The following is a 22,594-nucleotide window of genomic DNA, read 5'->3' as shown; positions in this document are numbered from 1 at the left end:
TCTCTCTGCCTGGGTTCTCCGGCAGGGCCGCTTCAGGGTAGCCAGACTTCTTATAAGACCGGAGCTCCAAAGGTGTGTGAGAGCCAGGCAGGGGCAGTGTCCTTTGTGTGACCTGCCTTGGAAGTGACATGTGTCAGTCATGGCCACCCTCTCTTGGTCAGAGCAGTCGCAAGCTCGAGGAGGCATGGAGACTACTTCTTGATTGGAGGGAAGCAATGTTCTGCAAGAGCACATGGACCTGGAAACCGTGCTGTGGTCCTAGGTTGGGGCCTCTAGGTCCTGGTGCCCCCCCCCCCTCCCCGCATCGGGGCTGCTCTTGTAAAGATCTGTCCATGCTTTGGGGCCTCAGCAACTTCTGTGTCCTGCAGGTCCTGGCAAACGTGGCCTATATCATCATAGAGTCCACCGAGGAGGGGACGACTGAGTATGGCTTGTGGAAGGATTCTCTGTTTCTGGTGGACCTGCTGTGCTGTGGAGCCATCCTCTTCCCGGTGGTATGGTGAGTGCCTGCGGGGAGGGAGGCCGCGTGTGCACCGTGGGCTTGTCTGTCCAGCCCGATGGCTGAACCCGCCGTTCCCAAACTGGTCAGAATCACACGGGGCATCTGTTTAAAAATGACAACTTCCTGGGCCCCAGACTCACCTGAATTAGTCTCCAGGGGCAGGACCTTGGAATTTGTATCTCTTTCAGGTTCCCGGGTAGATTGTGATAGCGCTCATCTGGCACAGGCTTTTAGCAGTTCAGACACTAGAGAAGATTCTTGAGATGAGAACTTAGTAGCAACATAAAATAGCAGAATGAATTTAAAGGGAAGGGAGTTGAAGAAAGCCCATGCACAGCCTCATCTTGCCGGATTGGGTAGAAAGTGCGGAAGTTTACTAACATAAAACCAGAGATAGTTCTCAGCTCATAAACATTGCAGGTACCTTCAGGATGGTTTGCTTCACTCCTGGAAGTGGCAGGCTTTAGATGCGTGTATGTGTCGTGCTTTGGTTGTGTGTGAAGACACGTTAGTGCCAAGTCAGTGGTTGATGAGAAAGAATGTCCTCCTGAGATCTCATCAAAGGGAAGGAAATTCTTGCTTCAATAGGAAGCACTGAGAGGAAGAAGGGCTAACAAAAGTCAGACCCTCGCCTTCATAATGACCTAGTTCTGTGGCCACTTGAAAGCAATCAGTTCTTTTAGAATAAAGTTTAAAAATACAGATTTACCTGCCTTTTATTAGAAGTGAGGTGTTCCACTCTGCAGTGCCCCATGCAGTGAATTAATATTTTTAGACTCCTGGGGTCGATCAGGTCATTCAGTTATTCTGATTATTTAGAACATGGTGCCAGTGGAGTGTAATCCTCACTCGGGCCAGTTATTTAGATTCACTCTTAACCCTAGCTCCGTCATGCATCACATGTGTACGTGCAGCAGGTCAGTAGATTGAGCACAGCTGCCCGCATAGGAGAGAGAGCACGAGTGAGTTTCTTAACCTCCACAACCTCCCCGCATCCTGCCCAGGCTTCTGTAACAGGATGGCCAGCATTGTCTTCAGGTAGAAAGAGCATCTTATTAGGGAATAGAGCCTCAGTCCCCACTGCCACATTTGCACAGTAACATAGGAAGGACCTGGGGGATTGGGGAAGCCCCAGATACACTCTGGAGCTACAGGCGGCCATCTCCTGCCCTTTGTTAATTACAGCACTAAGGAGCAGATGCCAGATGGCAAGATTCTTCAAGGTAACCACTCTGAAAATTGCTGTAAAATGAAAAAGTCAAGTACTAGAGAGGTAATTTAAGAAACAGTATCAAAGTTTTTTTTAAACATTCAGCTTCAGCCCGCTTTGGTTCAGTGTCAGCTTTGTGCCACTTAATTTCACATGTTGCGCCATTCAGTTCTCACAGGCGGGCAAACTGCAGAGGTTTTAGGAGAAATGACTGACTTACAGCTGAGGAGAGAGTGGGCAGCTGTGCCAGGACTGCAGCCTGGGTCCGTGAGATCCCAACCCTCCTCCCCCTGTGCCATGTCTGCTTGTGCTGTGCCCTTCCTCCCACACAGTCCTTCCCTCGGTGCCTGTGAACTCTGCCTAGAACGCTGGTCTACAGCTTCTTTAAGAACGTTCACGTTCCCCTGTCTGACTGGTAATTAGTTACCAGCACGTCACAGCCAGAAAAGATTCCCTGGAGGTTGGCATTTTTTCAGCAAAGTTAGAAATCTCAGGTCGATGAAGTATCGCGTTTGCATGAAGCCTTGTGCTCGCAGCTCCTAGACCTAGACTTCAGAAGTCGGCCTGTGACCATCTTATGGGGTCCATTCTCTCCAGGTAGCAGGTGAACTCATTGAGGCTCCGTTGTCCTAGCTGTGTTGCGGCGGGGGCGTGGCTGTGGGACTGAGAGATTAGGTAGAAGAAGATGAGGAGTGTTATTGTGTTTTGATCTTTCCCCTCACACCCAGGTCTCTGCCAGGCTTTTTTGAGCCAGCAGAGGGCATCTTTAACCCTCAGGCTTGGGCACCATACGTGCTGAAGGGTTGATTATCACCAGTCATGTTGTCTAGGGAGAGTGCTCTAAAATCATCTAGTCCAGCCTTTGAAGTTTATAATCGAGAAATTCAAGGCCTCAAGTTACTAGTGCTGAAAATAGAGGAATGCAAATTTGTTAGCTAACTTTTTTGTTCTCCAAATGTTTATTTTTAGGTCAATCAGACATTTACAAGAAGCATCAGCAACAGATGGAAAAGGCAAGTTCCTTTTGGTGCTGGACAGCGTTCCCTAAAGCCACATGCCTGGGCACTGCTGAGGGTGGAGCAGGAAGGCCGGTGCTCAAGGGAGAGCCCTAGGGGCTTTGTAAGAGTAGCCCCGGGTTGTTTGCCGGTGAGGCAGGTGGGGAGCATTACTGAGAGCAGTTGTGTAAGGCCTGGAGGTGACTGCTTATCACCACTCGCGAGTGTGATCTTCACCTTCTCAGAACTGAGTCAGGAGGAGAAAATGTTGTCTTGGAAGGACCAGATAACACTTCACTGTGAGAACAGGGGCTGTTATGGATTGGGAATGGCTGTGTGTAAAGCATCCCTTCCTGCTGATTCAACACGCTTTCAAAATAGTTGTGTCAGTATTAATTCAAAAAGAGACTCATGCCAGAAAGAACCTCTGAAACTCTCTGCTTTTTAAATGGTTGTGCCATTATAACCCTTTCGCATCTTCTTGATTTTCGAACCATGCCTCCTGAGTCTGAAAAGAAACCCCAGAGAAAATGTTCTGCATTTCTGGGCTTATTTGAATAACGTCCATGACGACAGGCTGCCGCGGCCCCGCGGGGATTCAGGCCGCAGCTGGTTGAGGAGGCGCGCTCTCTCAAAGGTCCCGTCTGCCTCTGGCTCCATGAAATCCCACACCCAGTGCTGGTGGTAATGTTCTTTAAGCCAGATGATTCATTTGTTCTTGTTAAATAAAATTTTGTTGCTGACCTGTTTTCTGACTGTAAAAGTAATGTAGGTTCATTTTGGAAATTTTGGAAAATGGATAGTAGGCACAAAGCTTCCTTCACATTTGCTATACAGTTAATATCACATGATTTTCTTTAAATTGAATTAACCTGACTTCAAGGCTTCATACCAGTGTCAGGCACGATCCCAGCGTTCTTATTGAGAGCACAGTACTCGCTGGGGTATCTCCAGTTTGGGGTCCACAGTAGTTGCTGTCGGGATTCCTGCTGTCTGGGTCCGTGAAGTGCTCTTGCTGTGAGAAGCCTGGTGTGTGAGGGTCATGCCAGGCTGGGAGCCCTGGTACTCAGATTCCAGGCTCCCAAGGTGCCCCCAGCTTCCCAGGTGGCCATAAGGCCCCACTTGCAGAATGTGCCAACTCTCTTTCTAGTCCCAGGAAATAGCTTTTTTTCTCTCTCTCTCTCTCTTCCTTCAAAGGCCCTGGATTCCCTTCTCCCTCTGGAATGCCCTCTGGGATAGATTCTTTTTTACTTTTTTTTAAAATTTATTTATTATTTATTTTTGGCTGCGTTGGGTCTTCATTGCTGCACGCAGGCTTTCTCTAGTTGCGGCGAGCCGGGGCTGCTCTTCGTTGCGGTGTGCGGGCTCTATTGCTGTGGCTTCTCTTATTGCGGAGCACAGGCTCTAGGCGCTGCGCCTTCAGTAGTTGTGGCTCATGGGCCCTAGAGCACAGGTTCAGTAGTTGTGGTGCACGAGCTTAGTTTCTCCACGGCATATGGGATCTTCCCGGACCAGGGCTCGAACCCATGTCCCCTGCATTGGCAGGCGGATTCTTAACCACTGTGCCACCAGGGAACTCCTGGGATAGATTCTTTTCAGTGAGTTTAAGCTGGAACGTGGTCTGCAGAAATCTTTTGCTTTTAGCCTGGCTTTCTGAGTCACGGATCTCAGAGAGCCGTTCTGCCTTCTTGGAGTGTGGGGTAAAGGAAAGCTGCAAAAAATAAACCATGAATTCGAATCTTGATAAAGCACGCTGCCACGAACAGAAAGTAAAAACCCACCTTCTGGGAACTTATCGTTTGGGCATGTTCTTGCCTTTTTTTTTTTCCTTCTTCTATGCATGTTATATAAAAAGTTGGTTTTATTATTTCTGTAACTTAATGAATAGGTCTTTCTCTTATTTTAATATATTGAAATGAGACATTTTAACTTTTTCATCTTTTTACACTTCAGTAGTTCTGGGTTCATTTTACTGACTGTTTGACTGAAAATGTTCAAAAATCCCAAGGGTAACGTTTTCCAGTTGATAAGTTTTATCTGTACTTTTCTTTTTTTTATTAATTAGTTTATTTGGCTGCGTCAGGTCTTTGTTGCGGCGCATGGGTTTCTCTCTAGCTGTGGTGCGTGGGCTCCAGAGCACGCAGGCTCAGTAGTAGTGGTGTGCAGGCTTAGTTGTCCCACGGTAGTTGCGGCACATGGGCTCTCTAGCTGTGTCGTGCGGGCTCAGTAGTTGCGGTGTGAGGGCTTAGTTGCCCTGCAGCATATGAGATCTTAGTTCCCTGACCAGGGGTCGAACCCGCGTACGCTGCATTGGAAGGTGGATTCTTAACCACTGGACTGCCAGAGAAGTCCTATCTGTACTTTTCTTCTTGGCTTCATCCTTACCCCTTTGTGAATTCCTCTATTCCTTCCTCACCACTCCCTTCTCCTCTTCTCCATTGTTCTGATCCTCTGAGACCTCTCTGCCTTCTCCACTTTGCTTTTAGAGGGCTTGGGGGTGACTGTGATAATTAACTGTCTCTGTGACCATTTATTCCATGAGACATTGATTGTTGTTTAGTAAAGTGTCCTGCCTGCGGTGGACAGCACAGCAAGTGAAGCCCAAGATGGGGGGGTCACAGTTGTCCCCCAGCATCTGTAGTAAAGAGAAACTTTATGGAACAGGAACGCTTTTGTCATCCCCTGGGGCATACAAGGCAGTTTCTTGTTTTTTCCACCAGGTGACAGCATGGGACCTCTTCAGCAGAGAGCGAATATGAAAACCGGAAGTCCTGCAGGCACACCGGGACTTTCGTTCCACCGTTCTCGGGGACATACCATTAAGAAAGCACCCATGTCTCGTCAGCAGATATCACAAGCCTCTGAAAGAGGGACAGAGTTGATTAGAATAGGGTGTCTTCTCGATTCGTCCTCCTTCACTGACCTGGTTTAGGCTGTGGGGTGCTTGGGAGCCAATCCACAAACGCATATTTCACTCTGAACTTGGAAGAGTGGTTATGCTTGTGACCCTTCCAGAAACAGGGCAGCCACGTCCCCACGTTTGAAGTCTCCCCTGCGGAGAACTCAGGGGCAGCACGCTGTGCTGGCACAGCATCCTCGGGCACCTGCTCGGCTACCCCAGGACAGAGGTGAGGCGGCACGGGAGAGCTTGAGTGAGCGCACTGCCCACCGCCTGCTGGTCCTGGAATGTTGCGGGTGACCCTCTCTGCTCCTCAGTTCGCCCGGCCTGAGATCTAGGTCCTGGAGGCAGCTGACAGAGCAGAGGCCGTGGGCAGTAAAGTCTCCTGCGGGATTTGGAAGCTTTTGGCCGGATGGAGCCTGACACTTTGGTTCTTCTTCTTAGTCTCATGATTCCACTGACTCATTACATGACCTTGACCGCGACTTGGGCTTAAGAATGTCAGTTTAAGTGCAGTCTAGGCTGACTGATTGCAGGTGGGGGAAAGGCTGTTTGTAGTTGTTCTCCCTGCACTTGGGATTCATATTGCTTTCTTTTCTTTTCTTTTTTTCTTTTTTCTTTTTTGATAGGTAAGAAGTAGATTTATTTAGAGAGAAACACACTCCACAGAGTGTGGGCCATCTCAGAAGGCGAGAGTGGCACCAGGGTACGGGGTTGTCAGTTTTTATAGGAGCGGATAATTTCATAGGTAATGAGTGGGAGGTGTGTTCCAGCTATCTGGGGGCAGGTAGCTTTCAAAGAATGTGGGTGTGGATTTGTTTACTTCTTTGTGTCTAGATTCCTTTCGACAGAAGCTGAGAAAGTATAAAGGAAAACATTAAGGGCGGAGCTGCCCACTGTCCTTAAGTCGTGTCTTTGTCTCTCCTGTCACACGTGGTGGCTTCTCTCAGGTGCTCTGTCATTTAGTGTCACTGCCGTGCCACATCCTCTGAGAGGAGGCTTCGTTGAGTCTTCACAGGCACGCCCAGCTCTGCTGCGCTGTGTTTTGCCTTCCAGGAGTCACTGGCTGTTTCTGCCTTTGAGCCTGCACCCTTGTTCCCTTCTCTTCCTCCAGTGTCATTACCTCAGAGGACTGGATTGGGAGACACACCGTACACCTAATTAACAATCTCTGCTTCTGAGCATCTTCTTTTTTCCCCTTTTGTTTCTGAGGAAATTTCAGCGGAAGCCTTCTTCGAAATTTTAGCTTTCACGTGAGCGTCAAAAGCACTTAAACAAATGGTGATTGGCTGGTTGAAGAGGGTATGGAGGAAAGGCTTCATTCCCAGCTGCCGCTGTGTTCTGAAAGTAGCTGTGGCCTTGAGAGGGCAGCCGTGCTCAGGAGGGTCCTCAGGATCAGAACTTTTTTCATAATAAGACTTTCGCAGCCTTCTTTGCTGTTGATGTTCGCACTGATGGTGCAGAAGCAGAGGTGGGTAAAACAGCTGGCGCCTTGGCATGATTCAGGACGGTGGCACCGAACTGTCAGTGGCCGCTGCATCCTTCATTACCATCTACTTCCTGGGGGTGAAAAAGGCTCACTTCACTTAAGAATGCCTTGATGAGTTAGGAGAAAGTACTAATGTTATTCAGTCTGGACCCTTGGATATTTGTCTTTACCATCCTGTGTGGAATGGGACATACCCAGGAAGCACTTGTGCATTGTCCCGGGCTGTGGTGGTCATCTTGAGGAAAAGCGTGTGTGCAGTTGTTTGAGTTGTGAGCCAAACTGGCTGCTTTCTCTCGGGACACTGTTCTTATTTGAAAGAATGATGACAGTCCAACTGTGTTTACTCAGACCTGGGCTTTTGACAAACATTTTCCTGAAAATGAACGAAGTGAATGTGTCACTTCATGAAAACAATTTAAAATATTTGCTGTCAGTGATCTAATTTTCACTTGAAAGCACAGATTTTAATTTAGGAAAACTTATAATCTACCACTGTAAGCTTGACGGCTTCCCAGTTCTTAACAGACATCTGGTGTGAGCAGGGGTGATATTAAACAAATGTGACTTTAAAAATATTTTATGATACAAGTTTCAGTATTTCAGAGATCTGCTTAACTCAGTGAAACAATATTTTCTACCTGATCACTGCATGTTACGCAGTCATGCGTGAATAAAAGATCCATTCAGAGTCTAAGATGGACCAGTGGATTTTACTGTGACAGAGTGCGAAAGTTCATTGCTACAGGGACTTACCTGGTGGTGGAGTGGTTAAGAATCTGCCTGCCAATGCAGGGGACATGGGTCCGATCCCTGGTCCACGAAGATCCCACGTGCCACGGAGCAACTAAGCCCGTGTGCAACAACTACCAAGCCTGCGCTCTGGAGCCGGCAAGCCACAACTGCTGAAGCCCACGTGCCACAACTACTGAGCCCACGTGCCGCAACTACTGAGCCCGTGTGCTGCAGCTGCTGAAGCCTGTGCACCTAGAGCCCATGCTCCACAGCAGGAGAGGCCACCGCAATGAGAAGCCCACGACCCTGCTCACCACAGCTAGAGAAAGCCCGTGTGCAGCAACGAAGACCCAACACAGCCAAAAATTAACAAATTTTTTTAAATTAAAAAAACCCAGTAATCTAAAAAAGAAAAGAAAGTTCATTGCTACAGTTTCAGATTCCCTACCTCACCTATCTTTAAGAAGCTACCATTTGTCAAGCTTTAATGCAGAATCAAAGACGACTGTTCACAGTTCTCTGAGAAGGCCGACGTCTGATTAGGCCCTATTTTCTTTATAGACTTCAACCAAAACACTCCCTCACTCCAGATTTGAAGGCAGAAGCAGATACAAGAATCCAGTTGTGTTCTATTAAGCCAGACGTTACAGGAATTTACAAAAATGGAAAACAGTTTCACTCTTCTCATGAAATTTTTTTGAAAGTTAGTTTTTAATAAGGAAAACATTGTTTATATTAACGTGTAATGGATTATTTATTTTTGTTACTTTTAAATGAATTATTAAATGTTTTTGAAATTTGTTTCAATTTCTAACATGGTAAGTATTGGTAGACTCTACCCACATCAACACAAGCTCTTTGTGGTCCTCAGTAATGTTTTAAAAGTGTGAAGGGGTCCTGGGCTTCCCTGGTGGCGCAGTGGTTGAGAGTCCGCCTGCCGATGCAGGGGACGCGGGTTCGTGCCCCGGTCTGGGAGGATCCCACATGCCGTGGAGTGGCTGGGCCCATGAGCCATGGCTGCTGAGCCTGCGCATCCGGAGCCTGTGCTCCGCAACGGGAGAGGCCACAACAGTGAGAGGCCCGCGTACCGCAAAAAAAAAAAAAAAAAAAAGTGTGAAGGGGTCCTGACACTGAAAGTTTGAGAAACGTGTGTTAGGGACAAGGCTTCTTGAGTCTGGTGGTCAGGATGACCATGAAGGGGAGTGAAAAGCCTGCCTGGTTCTCTTCTCCTGTGCCTACTGAGCCCGTTTCAGACTTACTTGGCCAAATTCTATGACTATTTAAGATGTCTCTTCATTCTGGGCAACTCATGGGGGGGAAAATGTTTCACTCGGATGTATTCATATAAACAGGCCTAATGAAAAACCCACTGATGAGAAAGGAAGAGAAATACCCCTGTCTGTTTTTATAGATAAAGCCTTATTGGAACACAGCTGTGCGGTGTGTATGCCTGTGGTTTGTGGCTGCTTTTGCGCTGAGGTGGCAGAGATCCCCGGCCCGCAAGGCCAGACGCCTACTCTCCAGGCCTGTATAGAAACAGTTTGCCGGCTCCTGGCTGTTGTACTGTTGTAGACATTTAAGAGATACCATTTTAAAAACCGTCCCTACAGTGTAGTGCTGTTGACTGACTGCATTCTGTACTGAGCACTTTGAAAGCTATTAAGCTCACATGGATGTAAGAAATCACTGCTTCTAAGTATTTGCCAGACTCCACCTTTTGTGTCCAGAACTGTGTTCTTTGTTGTTTGATTGGAACAATAGCTTTTGCATCTTCATCTGCTCTGGTGTTTTACCTGACCTGTTTACTCTCATGGGAATTGGTACTTTTCTTTAACTAGCAAGATGGCTTTTCGCATGGATCTCCTCTGTTTACCAGCAGGGCTTTGGGTTGTACCCTTCCGCCTGGCCCATGTGAATAAGCACCTCTTCCTCAGTTCCTGGTTATAATTCCAGGTTTGTCCAAGTGGAAACTAAGGTAGCCCCAGATGCACTGATGCTCTAGGCACTGGGGACTGTGATTAGGTTAAACTTGGAGACTCAGGGTCAAAAGCCTGGAGGGGAAGAAGGAGGGCAGGAGAAGGGGGAGCCTCCCGGCTGCACATCTGGCGTGATTCCATCTCCTCGGCATGGGGCTGGGGCTGGAGGTGAGGGTTGAGGGCGGTGCTCTAGGACGGGGTGCGGCCTGGGCAAGGCTGATTTCCTCCAGAACTGCCTGCCGTCTGCTGGTGTCTGCCCCGCCATGGAGTGTAGTCTGTTGGGCTCCTGGCTCTGGAGCGCTGTTTCCTGATGATAGGAGAGAAGAGGCAGAAGAAATGAGATTCCCTTTATCCGGTCCCTCAGAAGATGTTCATGCTTCCTTTTGTCCGTGGGGAGCTAGAGCATGTACTTGTCAATCCACCTCTGTGCCAGCAGTCTGACGCATACCACGGGAGCACTGTAACAGTCCTCGGCTCCAGAAGGGTGGAGTGTTAGGCAGACCACTTTCTCTCCGGCAGTGTGACAGAAGTACTCATAAAACCTCCTACCTCTCTTAAGGCACGAGGTGAGGGGGCATATGTCGAGCTCTCAGAAGGATTCTGTCCTGTGCTCAGGGCCACTTCACTGAAGTGTGTGGCGACCCTCTGACTCTGATGTTCTTCCCATGGCATCCGGGAGTGCCTTACCCTGGCGTGTGCCACCAGGCACTTCAGGCGCGGGTAGGGGATGCATGGCCTTCAGCAAATTTTCAAACAAGTCTGTGACCCTAGGAAGGGTGAAAACCATAGCTAAGTAGACTGTCATGAAGAGAGAATGAGAGAAAAAAGTGTATTTTATGAGACTGGCTTAATACAGTAATTTTTAATTTTTAAAAAAATTTTATTTATTTTTGGCTGCGTTGGGTCTTCATTGCTGAGCGGGGGCTACTCTTCGCTGCAGTGCGCAGGCTTCTCACCGCGGTGTCTTCTCTTGTTGCAGAGCATGGGCTCTAGGCGCGTGCGCTTCAGTAGTTGTGGCACGTGGGCTCAGTAGTTGTGGCGGCTTGCGGGCTTAGTTGCTCTGCGGCATGTGGGATCTTCCTGGACCAGGGCTTGGACCCATGTCCCCTGCATTGGCAGGCGGATTCTTAAGCACTGAGCCACCAGGGAAGCCCAGTGATTTTTAATTTCTTTAAACACCAAAACCTTCTCATTACTTGCCCTCCGCAGATCACACAAAATTCCCTCAGTGTCGCGAACCTAATCACAGCTTCTAATCAACATTTTGAAGTAATCATTTAGCCAGTGATACCGCCCTGAGTTCATATAATCTACAACCAAAAGCAAAGGGGCCCGTCATGTCCTCAGACTGAGAACCAGCCTCATCATGGTCACATTACCAGTTTTTTATTAGGCCTTTAAAACATTGGGAACCTAACTGCCTGAGGGGTCCCTCCCTCGGCCACCCAGCGGGCCTGGTCAGTAACCTGGGTTGGCGGCCCACCTTGGCTCCGGGCGTGGTTCTCTGTCTAGGGGTGTCAGCACGCATTTGACTCTGAGAGTCTCGAGACAGACACAGTTGAAACCAGCTCTTCTCCATCACTGCAGTACTCAGGGAGGTCCGGTTCTCTTATCGAGAAGGTGCTGTCCGCTGTTAACCAGCTGTGTCTTTAAGCAGTGGGATGTCTGACTTGAATCTGTGCAGTGGGCGGCCCTGGGGCTGGGGGAGTCCCAGACACTCTATTCAGCTCAGCTCATTGTGGACTTCCAGAGACGGGACGTGATGGGAGGGGCTGACAGGAGCCGAGTCTGAGATCAGCTTGGCCCTGAGGACCCCTCCTCTAGCGGGGCCTTTGGTGTGGTTCTGGAGTATAAGGGAAGCGAAAGGCAGAAATTTGCTTGACTTGACAGTGCAAGTCTTCATAGAATTACTTTCCTTGTGTGGGATGGCCATCAGCCGCTCTCTTGGGCCATTCTTGTTTCTTTCTTTTTATTAGTAATCTAAGATAAAATTTTGCTTACAGTAAGATGCACAGTCATGAACTGTTCAGTTCATGACTTTTGACCACTCCTGGGTCATTGATTTAAGTATATATTGGAAATGTATTTTGAACCACTTTTCACACAACCCTCGACAGTTTGAAGGTCAAAGAGTTTCCTTCTCTAAGTAGTTCTTCTTGTATTAGCACACCCTTCCCCGTACTTGCTGATACCTTCTCTGTGAGATGCGTTAGTGGAATCTCTTCTTAATGGAGGCCAGAGGGCACCCCATGAGCTGATCACTCCCCAGAAAGGACCCTTTCAGAACAGTGGGGTCCCAGGTCAGTGTGTGGCCTGGCTTTCAGGTCTGTGCTTGACCATGAACAGGGGAAGCAGCCCTGTCACCCGTACAGAGTGGGCCTGAGCCCGATGCTGAAGCAGGTTGTGGAAATGGTACTACTGAGAGTGAGTCAGAGTGAGTCTCCTGCCGTCCAGGCTTTGCCGTCACACTCATTTCTTTAATTTTTGTGCTTGACTCAAAATTCCCTCTGAAGCGTGGCAGGGAGGAAGCAGGAGAAAAAGGTGATGGGTAGGTGAGGGTGTTTTTAAGCCCCGAGGCTTTCCTTACTCCCGGGGAAGGATTTTCACCCTTTAAGTGGCTGTCGTGGGCCTTTGCCTCTGTGTGTCCCATGGACCATCCAGTATTGACTCCTCAGTACTGGATTGCTGGCAGCTCCTGGGCATTGCCCACACTCTGAGCCGCCACCGCATCCCTGAGCTGCCAGTGGATTACAAAGCTATGAATTGCCTTTCTCTTAGCACAAAGTGTAGGTGTTAAAAGCTTGGTCCTTGGAGGGAGGGACTTGGGTTTGAGCGCTGGCCTCCCCACTTACAAGCTATGTGACCTTGGTAATTTACAAAACTTCTTCAGGCCTGAGTCCTTCATCTGTGAGGCAGTGGTAACAATGCCTCTTCCCTCATAGAGGATGTTGTGAGGATTACATGAGATGAAGCATGAGGGGTGCCCGGGCAGATGCCTGGTGCGTGGTTACCACTCAATAGATGTGACCACCAGCACTATTGTTCTTTTCATTGTCACAGTTCCGAGACCACCCAGGGAAGACCACTGGGGAGGAAGGGGACGACCTGCCTTCTTGCCAGCCTGTTTAGTTACCCATTGGTGTAAAGAGGAAAGGTGAAAGTCTAGGGAAGGTGTGGTGTTTCCTCTAGGCCGGGCGCGTTCGCTCTTTTGCTACTGCGTCAGAGAACTGACTTGTTAAGTATATGAGAACCTGGGTTCTTCCTGCCTCGTGGGCACTTGTTCTGTGCTCATCAGTAAAAAGCACTTGCCAAAACCCAGAGTCATGGCTGTTTTCCTGAGAGTGAGTGGGAGGAAGAGGAATCCACCAGAGGCCAGCCTTGTAGGAGCTCCTGAAGCAGGTGGACCTGCTCCCTCCCTGCCCCGAATCCCTGCCCTTCCCCACTCCCTGGGAGGCTTTTCAGAATCCTTATAGCCAGGCCCAATTGCAGAAGAATCAGGGGCAACCTGGGCATCTGTCCTGAACTAAAGCTCTCCAGATGATTCTGGTGCTCACCGGTTAAGAGCCATTGCCATAAAGAAATTCTAACCCACGACTAAGACATTCTCCTCTAAAGGAGACCGATGCCCAGAGAAGGAAGTGGCAGGCCAGGCTAGGGCACACTGAGTTACGATGGTGCGGTGACTAGAATTCGGGTCTCCTGGCTCCTCCCGAGGTATTTTTCCTCTCATCTTGCTCATTCTTTTACCATATTTGCTGTTCCTCGTGGTGGGATCAAAAATAGCCAGCCCAGACGTGGTGAGCCTCACTCCCATGGGAGGCCAGCCCTGCCGCGGCCCAGTAAGCCGCACGCCTTCGGCGCTCTTAGCTGCAGGGAAGAAAAAGCAAGGGGAGGCTTGGGATTCCAGGCTTGGGATTCCAGGCTGCGACGTGCTGCATCACTGCCCATTGCAGCACACCGGTGAGGTTGCGCCCTCGGAGCTGGTCCTCCTCTGCTCAGCGTGCTGACTCAGCATGTGCACATGGCAGCCCTGCTTCCAGGAGAGCCCAGGGCCACCACTTGTTCCCGTTTCACTTACTAGAGCCTGGACTCCTGCCAGATGTGGCAGCCACCACAACGCATTTGGTATTGGAAAACTATAAACAGTTGACCCTTGAACAGCGCGGGGCTTGGGGCAGTCGAACCCTCTGCGCAGTCGAAAATCGGTGAGTATAACAGTCACCGCTGTTCTTCCGTATCTGCGTTCCACAAAGCACGGGTCCCCTAGTACTGTAGTATTTACAGTTGGGGAAAAAAATCCACGTAAGGGTGGACCTGAGCAGTTCAAATCCGTGTTGTTCAAGGATCAGCTGTAATCCTAATACAGTCCTGATGCTGTAACCTCAGACGTTCGTCTAGTGCTTACTGTGTGCTGTTTGTCTTCCACGTACCGTGTCAGTCAATTCCTCCAACCAACCCTAGTGGTAGGTGGTGTTATTCTTGTTTTACAGATGAAGGAACTGAGGCTCAGAGAAGTTAGGTGAATTATCTGAGGTCACACAGCTAGTAAACAGCACAGTTGGAATTAGAACCCAAGATGTTCAGATGTGCAGGGCCTACGCTGTTACTCACAACAATAAGTGAGCTTGCTTCCTGCCTTCACAGCCATGGCTGTGACTGGAACACCCATGTGGGACCCGGGAGCCTGATCCCACGAGCAGCAGACTTGCAAACGGATGTCTTTCTTGTGACTGGAAATGATGTCTGTCGTGACTGGTGGGTTTCGGGATCAACCCTGAGCCCTGCGTATTGTGGCTGCATTTCTTAAGAGTCAACACCGGTTGTTCCCGAGGTCCGTTTATCTGTTCCAGCACGTGTCCTGGGATGGCGCGGCATCGGTGCCCGTGCTGACGTTTCCTCGTGTTGCCTGGACGTCATGTGCAGGCTCATTTTTTGACTGCTTCCTGGCCTGCCTGACTTCTCGGAGTGTCTGACAGGCAGCCGTGTGGTGCAGATCGCAGGGGGATGGGAGAGGCAGTGCCTCCCCGCCTTCCTCTGATCCCATGGAGACCTGCGGTGGCCTGACCCCTCTGCTTCCTCTCAGTCAGCCCTCCCTCTGCCCCTGATTTGCTTTCCTGTGATGGCGGGGGGCTCAGACTTCACCTGAAGAATTCTCACTGGTACTCTCAACTTCATCCCACCCCTCCCTCAGCCACTAAGACAGGATCCACCTTGTTCCCTGGCCCGCCACTGCTCTGCCCTGTCAGACAGATCCCTTGCCACTTCGAGGAACCTCTACAAATTCAAGGTTTTTTTTTTTTTTTACATCTTTATTGGAGTATAATTGCTTTACAATGGTGTGTTAGTTTCTGCTTTATAACAAATTATACATATGTTCCCATATCTCTTCCCTCTTGTGTCTCCCTCCCTCCCACCCTCCCTATCCCACCCCTCCAGGCGGTCACAAAGCACCAAGCTGATCTCCCTGTGCTATGCGGCTGCTTCCCACTAGCTATCCACCTTACGTTTGGTAGTGTATATATGTCCATGCCTCTCTCTCGCTTTGTCACAACTTACCCTTCCCCCTCCCCATATCCTCAAGTCCATTCTCTAGTAGGTCTGTGTCTTTATTCCTGTCTTACCCCTAGGTTCTTCATGACATTTTTTTCCCTTAAATTCCATATATATGTGTAAGCATACGGTATTTGTCTTTCTCTTTCTGACTTACTTCACTCTGTATGACAGACTCTAGGTCTATCCACCTCATTACAAATAGCTCAGTTTCGTTTCTTTTTATGGCTGAGTAATATTCCATTGTATATATGTGCCACATCTTCTTTATCCATTCATCTGATGCTGGACACGTAGGTTTTTTCCATCTCCGGGCTATTGTAAATAGAGCTGCAATGAACATTTTGGTTCATGACTCTTTTTGAATTATGGTTTTCTCAGGGTATATGCCCAGTAGTGGGATTGCTGGGTCATGTGGTAGTTCTATTTGTAGTTTTTTAAGGAACCTCCATACTGTTCTCCATAGTGGCTGTACCAATTCACATTCCCACCAGCAGTGCAAGAGTGTTCCCTTTTCTCCACACCCTCTCCAGCGTTTATTGTTTCTAGATTTTTTGATGATGGCCATTCAGGCAGGAATGTACAGTGGAGAAAGGACAGCCTCTTCAGTAAGTGGTGCTGGGAAAACTGGACAGGTACATGTAAAAGTATGAGATTAGATCACTCCCTAACACCATACACAAAAATAAGCTCAAGATGGATTAAAGACCTAAATGTAAGGCCAGACACTATCAAACTCTTAGAGGAAAACATAGGCAGAACACTCTATGACATACATCACAGCAAGAGCCTTTTTGACCCACCTCCTAGAGAAATGGAAATAAAAACAAAAATAAACAAACGGGACCTAATGAAACTTCAAAGCTTTTGCACAGCAAAGGAAACCATAAACAAGACCGAAAGACAACCCTCAGAATGGGAGAAAATATTTGCAGATGAAGCAACTGACAAAGGATTAATCTCCAAAATTTACAAGCAGCTCATGCAGCTCAATAACAAAAAAACAAACAACCCGATCCAAAAATGGGCAGAAGACCTAAATAGACATTTCTCCAAAGAAGATACACAGACTGGCAACAAACACATGAAAGGATGCTCAACATGACTAATCATTAGAGAAATGCAAATCAAAACTACAATGAGGTGTCAAATTCAGGGTTTTTGACCTTAGTGGGGCTCTCATTCTTCTTTTTTTTTTTTGTGGCCACACTGCACAGCTTGTGGGATCTTAGTTCCGCGACCAGGGATTGGGCCCTGGCCCTCGGCAGTGGAAGTGCCGAGTCCTAACCACTGGACCGCCAGGGAAGCCCCTGGACTCTTATTCTTGACTCTTCCATCTTTTCCCCAGAGAGATTATGCCAAAATGTAGATGTGATTCAGGCTTTGCCCTGCTTGAGATGCTTCAGAGGCTCCCTGGGGCCTTGGCATCAACGAGGAGAGCAGCTCGTGGTCTGCGTCTGACTGAGTTTGGGGCTTTGTCCTCAGCCCAGCCGTGTCCCTAGCCTCTCCGCAGTCCAGCTGCGCTGAGCTGCTTTCTCTGCACCGAGACGTGATACCAGCATCTCCAAACCTTGGTATCTGCTCTTCCCCAACGTTCTCTCTGCTCGGCCTCTCCACTCTCGCTCCCTCCTGAGCCCCCGTCAGGCCTCTGCTTGGACACCACTTCCTTTGGGAATCCTGTCTTTCCTCCCTATCCCCTTAGTCTGAGTTGGGAGCCCTTCAGTTGGGCGTGGCCATGGCAACCATGCATATCCCAGCACAGCACCATGAAATCCAGGAATAGAAACATGCTGCTTCTCTCTGTTGGGCTGATGTTCCTTGTTGAAGCAAAGGCAGGAGATTCATTTGCCAGGATTTATTTCAGCAAGCAAAATTCAGAAGAGACTTGGAAAGCATTTTTATTGTCTAAATGGTCTGGTTGTTGGTGCTGTTTTTTGTCAGTTATTCACAAAGAAGAGGATTGAACGTCCAAATTCAAGACCGATTTGCTTGTTTGGAAGGGGCCCAGTTCTCGTAGGCCACCTGGTTTTATGGGGCAGAGTGCAGGAGCAGCTGGCCATGTCGCTGACTGCCGCCAGTGTGGGCAGAGACTCGCACGCAGAGAGGAACACAGAAGGAACGCTGGTTCATGCAAACGTGCAGAGTTTGAAATCTGGTGACGTAGTTATCCGACACTTCTGTTTTAACATCTTGACCTCGTGAAGCCTCTCCTGTCCCCCAGGCGGGGAGGAGAACCTGACCCCACACCCGCACCGCCCAGTACTCTGTGCGCTTAGCATTGTGAGTGGATGGCCAGTGATCCAGTGCCTCTCCTTCCCTAAGGGATGGCAGCCACCCCTGGGGCAGGCGCCGTGGTCACTGCTGCATCCAGGGGCCTGGCCCAGAGTCAGAGTAGATGAAGAAGGACGGAGAACCAGAGAGATTTAATTTAAAAAATAGCAAGACTGCCAGAGGGGTTGCTAGATAAGAAAGCTGTTGCCGATCTGCCTGCTTCATTTAGCTTCTTCAGGTGTTACCTGAGTGCACGAGTCCATCACAGCTCTGTATGTGGGTATTATAGCCTCTCGATTTGGGGAGTTAGAATTTCTCAGATTTTCTGAACCTCCTCTCATTGACACACTCGGTTTCTCAGAGCGGATTCTTGCAGATACTGTTAGTTGATAATCACCTTGAAGATTAATTCAGGATTCCAGGAATCCTAAGCTTGACTGCCCCCCGACTAATCATGAGCCAGAGGAGGGAGACAGAAGGAAGTCGCTCCTTCACCACCCACAGTTCCATTCCTAAAGGGAACCACTAATTAAATGTTACTGAGCAAAATTAATTTGCCTCCTGCAGGAAGGTTTATGATGAATGAAAGGATTGCCAGTCGGGGAGGGAGCCAGGCTACCCTCTGTGGTCATCAATATTTCATGGCCATTGGCGGTGGCAGGAAGCTAGCTGTCCTGGCTCCCTGACCTTGAGCAATCTTGAAGGTAGGGCAAAGCTGGGGAGGTTGTATTTCAAGGGCTCTGTTACAAGACACTTAGTGAAAACCTAAGTGAAATTTGCAAGACGCACCCATGGGTTAATTGAATTTATACCCTCAGTTAGCTGGAGGCTCCCCTGGATGGGGCTCAGGGACCCACCTGGGACTGGTCCTATTGGGGGGTGCAGCCCTGTAGCCACAGTGGCAGAGCTGAAATGTTTAATGATGGCTTTGGGGGTGGCGGGGGAAGAGTCCTGATTGGTAGTGTCTGCTGATTTCTGTGGTGTCACTGTATTCTCAGCGTGGCTGTTTAAAGCTTCGGAACGTGGAGTGGGGAGGTGCACTGGTTTACTGGAGCTGGGAGTCCCAGCATGTTGCCGCCACAGCTCCCAAATTCTTCCTGGTGACTGGGGGAGACCCTGCCAAACTGCATTTCCAGAAATACAGATGTGCCCCCGACCCCTTGGGCGGTACCCATGTGCATTAGACTTGGCCTCTTGACTGAGAGGGTACCTGAATATGATGGGCTTTAAGAATGAGAAAAGAAGTAGCCTCTCATTTTGTTCCTTTCTTCTCCCCAGCTGCCATTAACTTGGCAAAGCTGAAACTTTTCAGACATTACTACGTCTTGGTGAGTAAAAAATTCCTAAATTTGTAGGTAAGGTCAATTCATGGAGTAGAGCTAGTGAACTTCCAAAACACTGGTAAAAGCACAGGAAGTGCTGCCTGGAGCTGCGTGTGGGCTTCGTTTACAAAGCCAGATGGGGGCCGTGGACGTGGGAAATTAAATATCTGAGTTACTTCTTCTTAAATTTTAGTTTTAAATTTGGCTTCAAATACTCAGAAAATTAATACATGCTTGATATTTTTAAAATGCAGGATTATAGGAACACAGCAAAAGCCCCTTATGACCCCGACCTTCTATACCCCTTCCCCTTTTATTCCTCCTCCCCCAGGTATTATGGTTAACAGTTCAGTGGTTATTTTGCTAGATTCCTTTCTAGGCATATGCCACGCATAGCTGTTCCTTTGACTTGCTTTATAAAAAATTCATTTACAAAAATGGGATCATATCTACAAACAGGACTGGAATGAACATGAAAAGTCCATATAAACGTAGCACCAAAGGCAGGACTTACTATAAGTTATTAGAGTCATAATTTCCTGGACTATATAAGGTATAGATTTCTTCTAGAATTTGCTTCCGCACTACTAAACGAAAGCTTCTGAGTCATCTTCATCTGTGGTTTTGGCATTGACTGTCACTTTGCACAGTCCCCTGCAAGCCTGTCTGCCCTGGGTGCGGTCCCAGTGAGCCGTCCACTCTCGAGGGGTCAGCATGTTGAATCCTTTTCACGTCCTCTCTTACTAGAATGCTTAGGATTATTGGTACTTCCTCTGAGCGTGGACCTCAAACATTTGCAGCATCTGCTGAAGAGACTAAAAATCAGTATTTTCCCTGTGTGGCTTTATTTCGCTATTACTGCTGGAAAATATTTCTCAAATCCTGGGAATAAAAAACTATTACCCTTTGGGGCTTGAAATCAGTGGGTTATGTATGAGAATTAGGCGACGAAGGGGTTACTCAGGAATTAAGAGCAACTACAGCAAAGTGTCCTCCCAGTGGGTGTGACTGTGATCAGTCAATATCTTGGTCACCTAGAGAAAAAGAAGAAATCCTTTCTAGTGTAACTAGCAGAGCATCTGTCTCTCTTTCATGTTTATTAATTAGCACTGTAAGTGTCAAATGATCTTCAGGTAATTCTGTTTTCTCTTTTATAGTTAATTTGTGAAAGCAGGTCATTGGAAGAAAGGGGTGCCATAATTTCTATGTTGATTTTATTTCTTGTTTTCTTTGCTCCTCATATAGATCGTATGTTACATATACTTCACCAGGATTATTGCATTTCTCCTCAAACTTGCTGTTCCGTTCCAGTGGAAGTGGCTCTACCAGGTATGCTGCTCACAGGGGACAGTGCCAGAGAATTTGTGTCTGAGGATGAAGTCTTAGGGTGTAACTTAGGATCGTTACTAATTTATTTGGCAGTGGCCACTAAGACCTTTTGTCTCTTCCGGTCTGCAATTAAGACGATATGTCTGTCCAGGAAAGCTGCTGGATTACATGAGAAACCTGGAAGTAATTGCATTATTGATTTTAGTTTTCAATTTTAAAAGTTTTTGCAGAGAAAAGCCTCAGGCCGAGAAAGACTTGCCCTGTATAATTAAAATCTAGATGAAGCCAGTTGTAGGGCTTAGAATAGCTTGGAATCCAGACCTCCCTTTTTCTTGCCCATTATTACTATTTCAATAATAAAGTATCTTTGCAATATACTAGAACTAGTTTAACTACTAGGGTAGCCACCATATGATTTCGAGACTTTTTTCTGGAGGCTCTCACTTGGTGCTTTAGACACTGTAGGAAAATGTATGTATGTAATGAGCTCTTAAAAGATGCCAATGAAGACACTTAAAGCAAGGAGTCTCAAATATCATCTCTGGGCAGAATGCTCCTAGCTAAGGCTTCAGCAAATCCTCTAAGGAAAATGCTCCCCAGCGGTCAGCTCTGGCATTTGAGTGACTGATCGGCGAGTGGTCGGGGGGAGGGGGTCAGTTTGTTTAGTTCCGCTGCTTTCTGAAGAACAATATTCTAATCCCTTTATTTGGGGGTGGTTTTAAAATTTGCAGCTCCTGGATGAAATGGCCACGCTGGTGTTCTTTGTTCTAACGGGGTATAAGTTCCGTCCAGCTTCAGATAACCCCTACCTACAACTTTCTCAGGAAGAAGATGACTTGGAAATGGAATCTGTGTAAGAATCTCCTTTTTTCCCTTCCCTCCCTCGCCCCTCACGTAACTAAGAGCAGCGTGGTATGAACTGGAGCAGCTACTCTCCGCAGTTTGTTGCTCCAGAGGTTGTCCCTCTATTTTTTTTTTTTTTTTTTTTTCGGTACGCGGGCCTCTCACTGTTGCAGCCTCTCCCATTGCGGAGCACATGCTCCGGACGCGCAGGCTCAGCGGCCATGGCTCACGGGCCCAGCCGCTCCACGGCATGTGGGATCTTCCCAGACCGGGGCACGAACCCGTTGTTCCCTTCATTGGCATGCAGACTTTCAACCACTGCGCCCGCCAGGGAAGCCCCTCATTGTAGTTTTGATTTGCATTTCTCTAATGATTAGTCATGTTGAGCATCCTTTCATGTGTTTCTTGGCAATCTGTATATCTTCTTTGGAGAAATGTCTATTTAGGTCTTCTGCCCAGTTTTGGATTGGGCTGTTTGTTTTATTGATATTGAGCTGCATGAGCTGCTTGTAAATTTTGGAGATTAATCCTTTGTCAGTTGCTTCATTTGCAAATATTTTCTCCCATTCTGAGGGTTGTCTTTTGGTCTTGTTTATGGTTTCCTTTGCGCTGCAAAAGCTTTGAAGTTTCATTAGGTCCCATTTGTTTATTTTTGTTTTTATTTCCATTTCTCTAGGAGGTGGGTCAAAAAGGATCTTGCTGTGATTTATGTCATGGAGTGTTCTCCCTATATTTCCCTCTAAGAGTTTGATAGTTTCTGGCATTACATTTGGGTCTTTAATCCATTTTGAGTTTATTTTTGTGTATGGTGTTAGAGAGTGCTCCAATTTCATTCTTTTACATGTAGCTGTCCAGTTTTCCCAGCACCACTTATTGAAGAGGCTGTCTTTTCTCCATTGTATATTTTTGCCTCCTTTATCAAAAATAAGATGACCATATGTGCATGGGTTTATCTCTGGGCTTTCTATCCTGTTTGATTGATCTATGTTTCTGTTTTTGTGCCAGTACCATACTGTCTTGATTACTGTAGCTTTGTAGTATAGTCTGAAGTCAGGGAGCCTGATTCCTCCTGCTCCGTTTTTCTTTCTCAAGATTGCTTTGGCTCTTTGGGCTCTTTTGTGTTTCCATACAAATTGTGAAACTTTTTGTTCTATTTCTGTGAAAAATGCCGTTGGTAGTTTGATAGGAATTGCATTGAATCTGTAGATTGCTTTGGGTAATATAGTCATTTTCACAATGTAGATTCTTCCGGTCCAAGAACATGGTATATCTCTCCATCTGTTTGTATAATCTTTCATTTCTTTTTTTTTTTTACATATGGTGTTTTTTTTGAATTTTATTTATTTTTTTATACAGCAGGTTCTTATTAGTTATCCATTTTATACATATTAGTGTATATATATCAATCCCAATCTCCCAATTTAATTTCTTTCATCGGTGTATTACAGTTTTCTGCATACAGGTCTTTTGTCTCCT

At 47.6% G+C, this 22,594-nt stretch overlaps 1 protein-coding gene across 1 annotated transcript in view; it reads left to right on the top strand.

The window, feature by feature from the left end:
- Positions 1-22,594, top strand: part of GPR107 (G protein-coupled receptor 107) — a 99,844-nt gene that overhangs the window by 37,001 nt on the left and 40,249 nt on the right. The window contains exons 13-17 of the mRNA XM_060013972.1: positions 369-499; positions 2,682-2,725; positions 18,903-18,952; positions 20,192-20,275; positions 21,007-21,128. Of these exons, the coding sequence (XP_059869955.1) occupies positions 369-499; positions 2,682-2,725; positions 18,903-18,952; positions 20,192-20,275; positions 21,007-21,128 (431 nt within the window). The remainder of the gene's footprint in view (positions 1-368; positions 500-2,681; positions 2,726-18,902; positions 18,953-20,191; positions 20,276-21,006; positions 21,129-22,594) is intronic.

Source organism: Delphinus delphis, chromosome 6 (genome assembly GCF_949987515.2).
Source record: "Delphinus delphis chromosome 6, mDelDel1.2, whole genome shotgun sequence".
NCBI classification, from domain to species: domain Eukaryota; kingdom Metazoa; phylum Chordata; class Mammalia; order Artiodactyla; family Delphinidae; genus Delphinus; species Delphinus delphis.
This window is presented reverse-complemented; position numbering and strand designations above follow the sequence as displayed.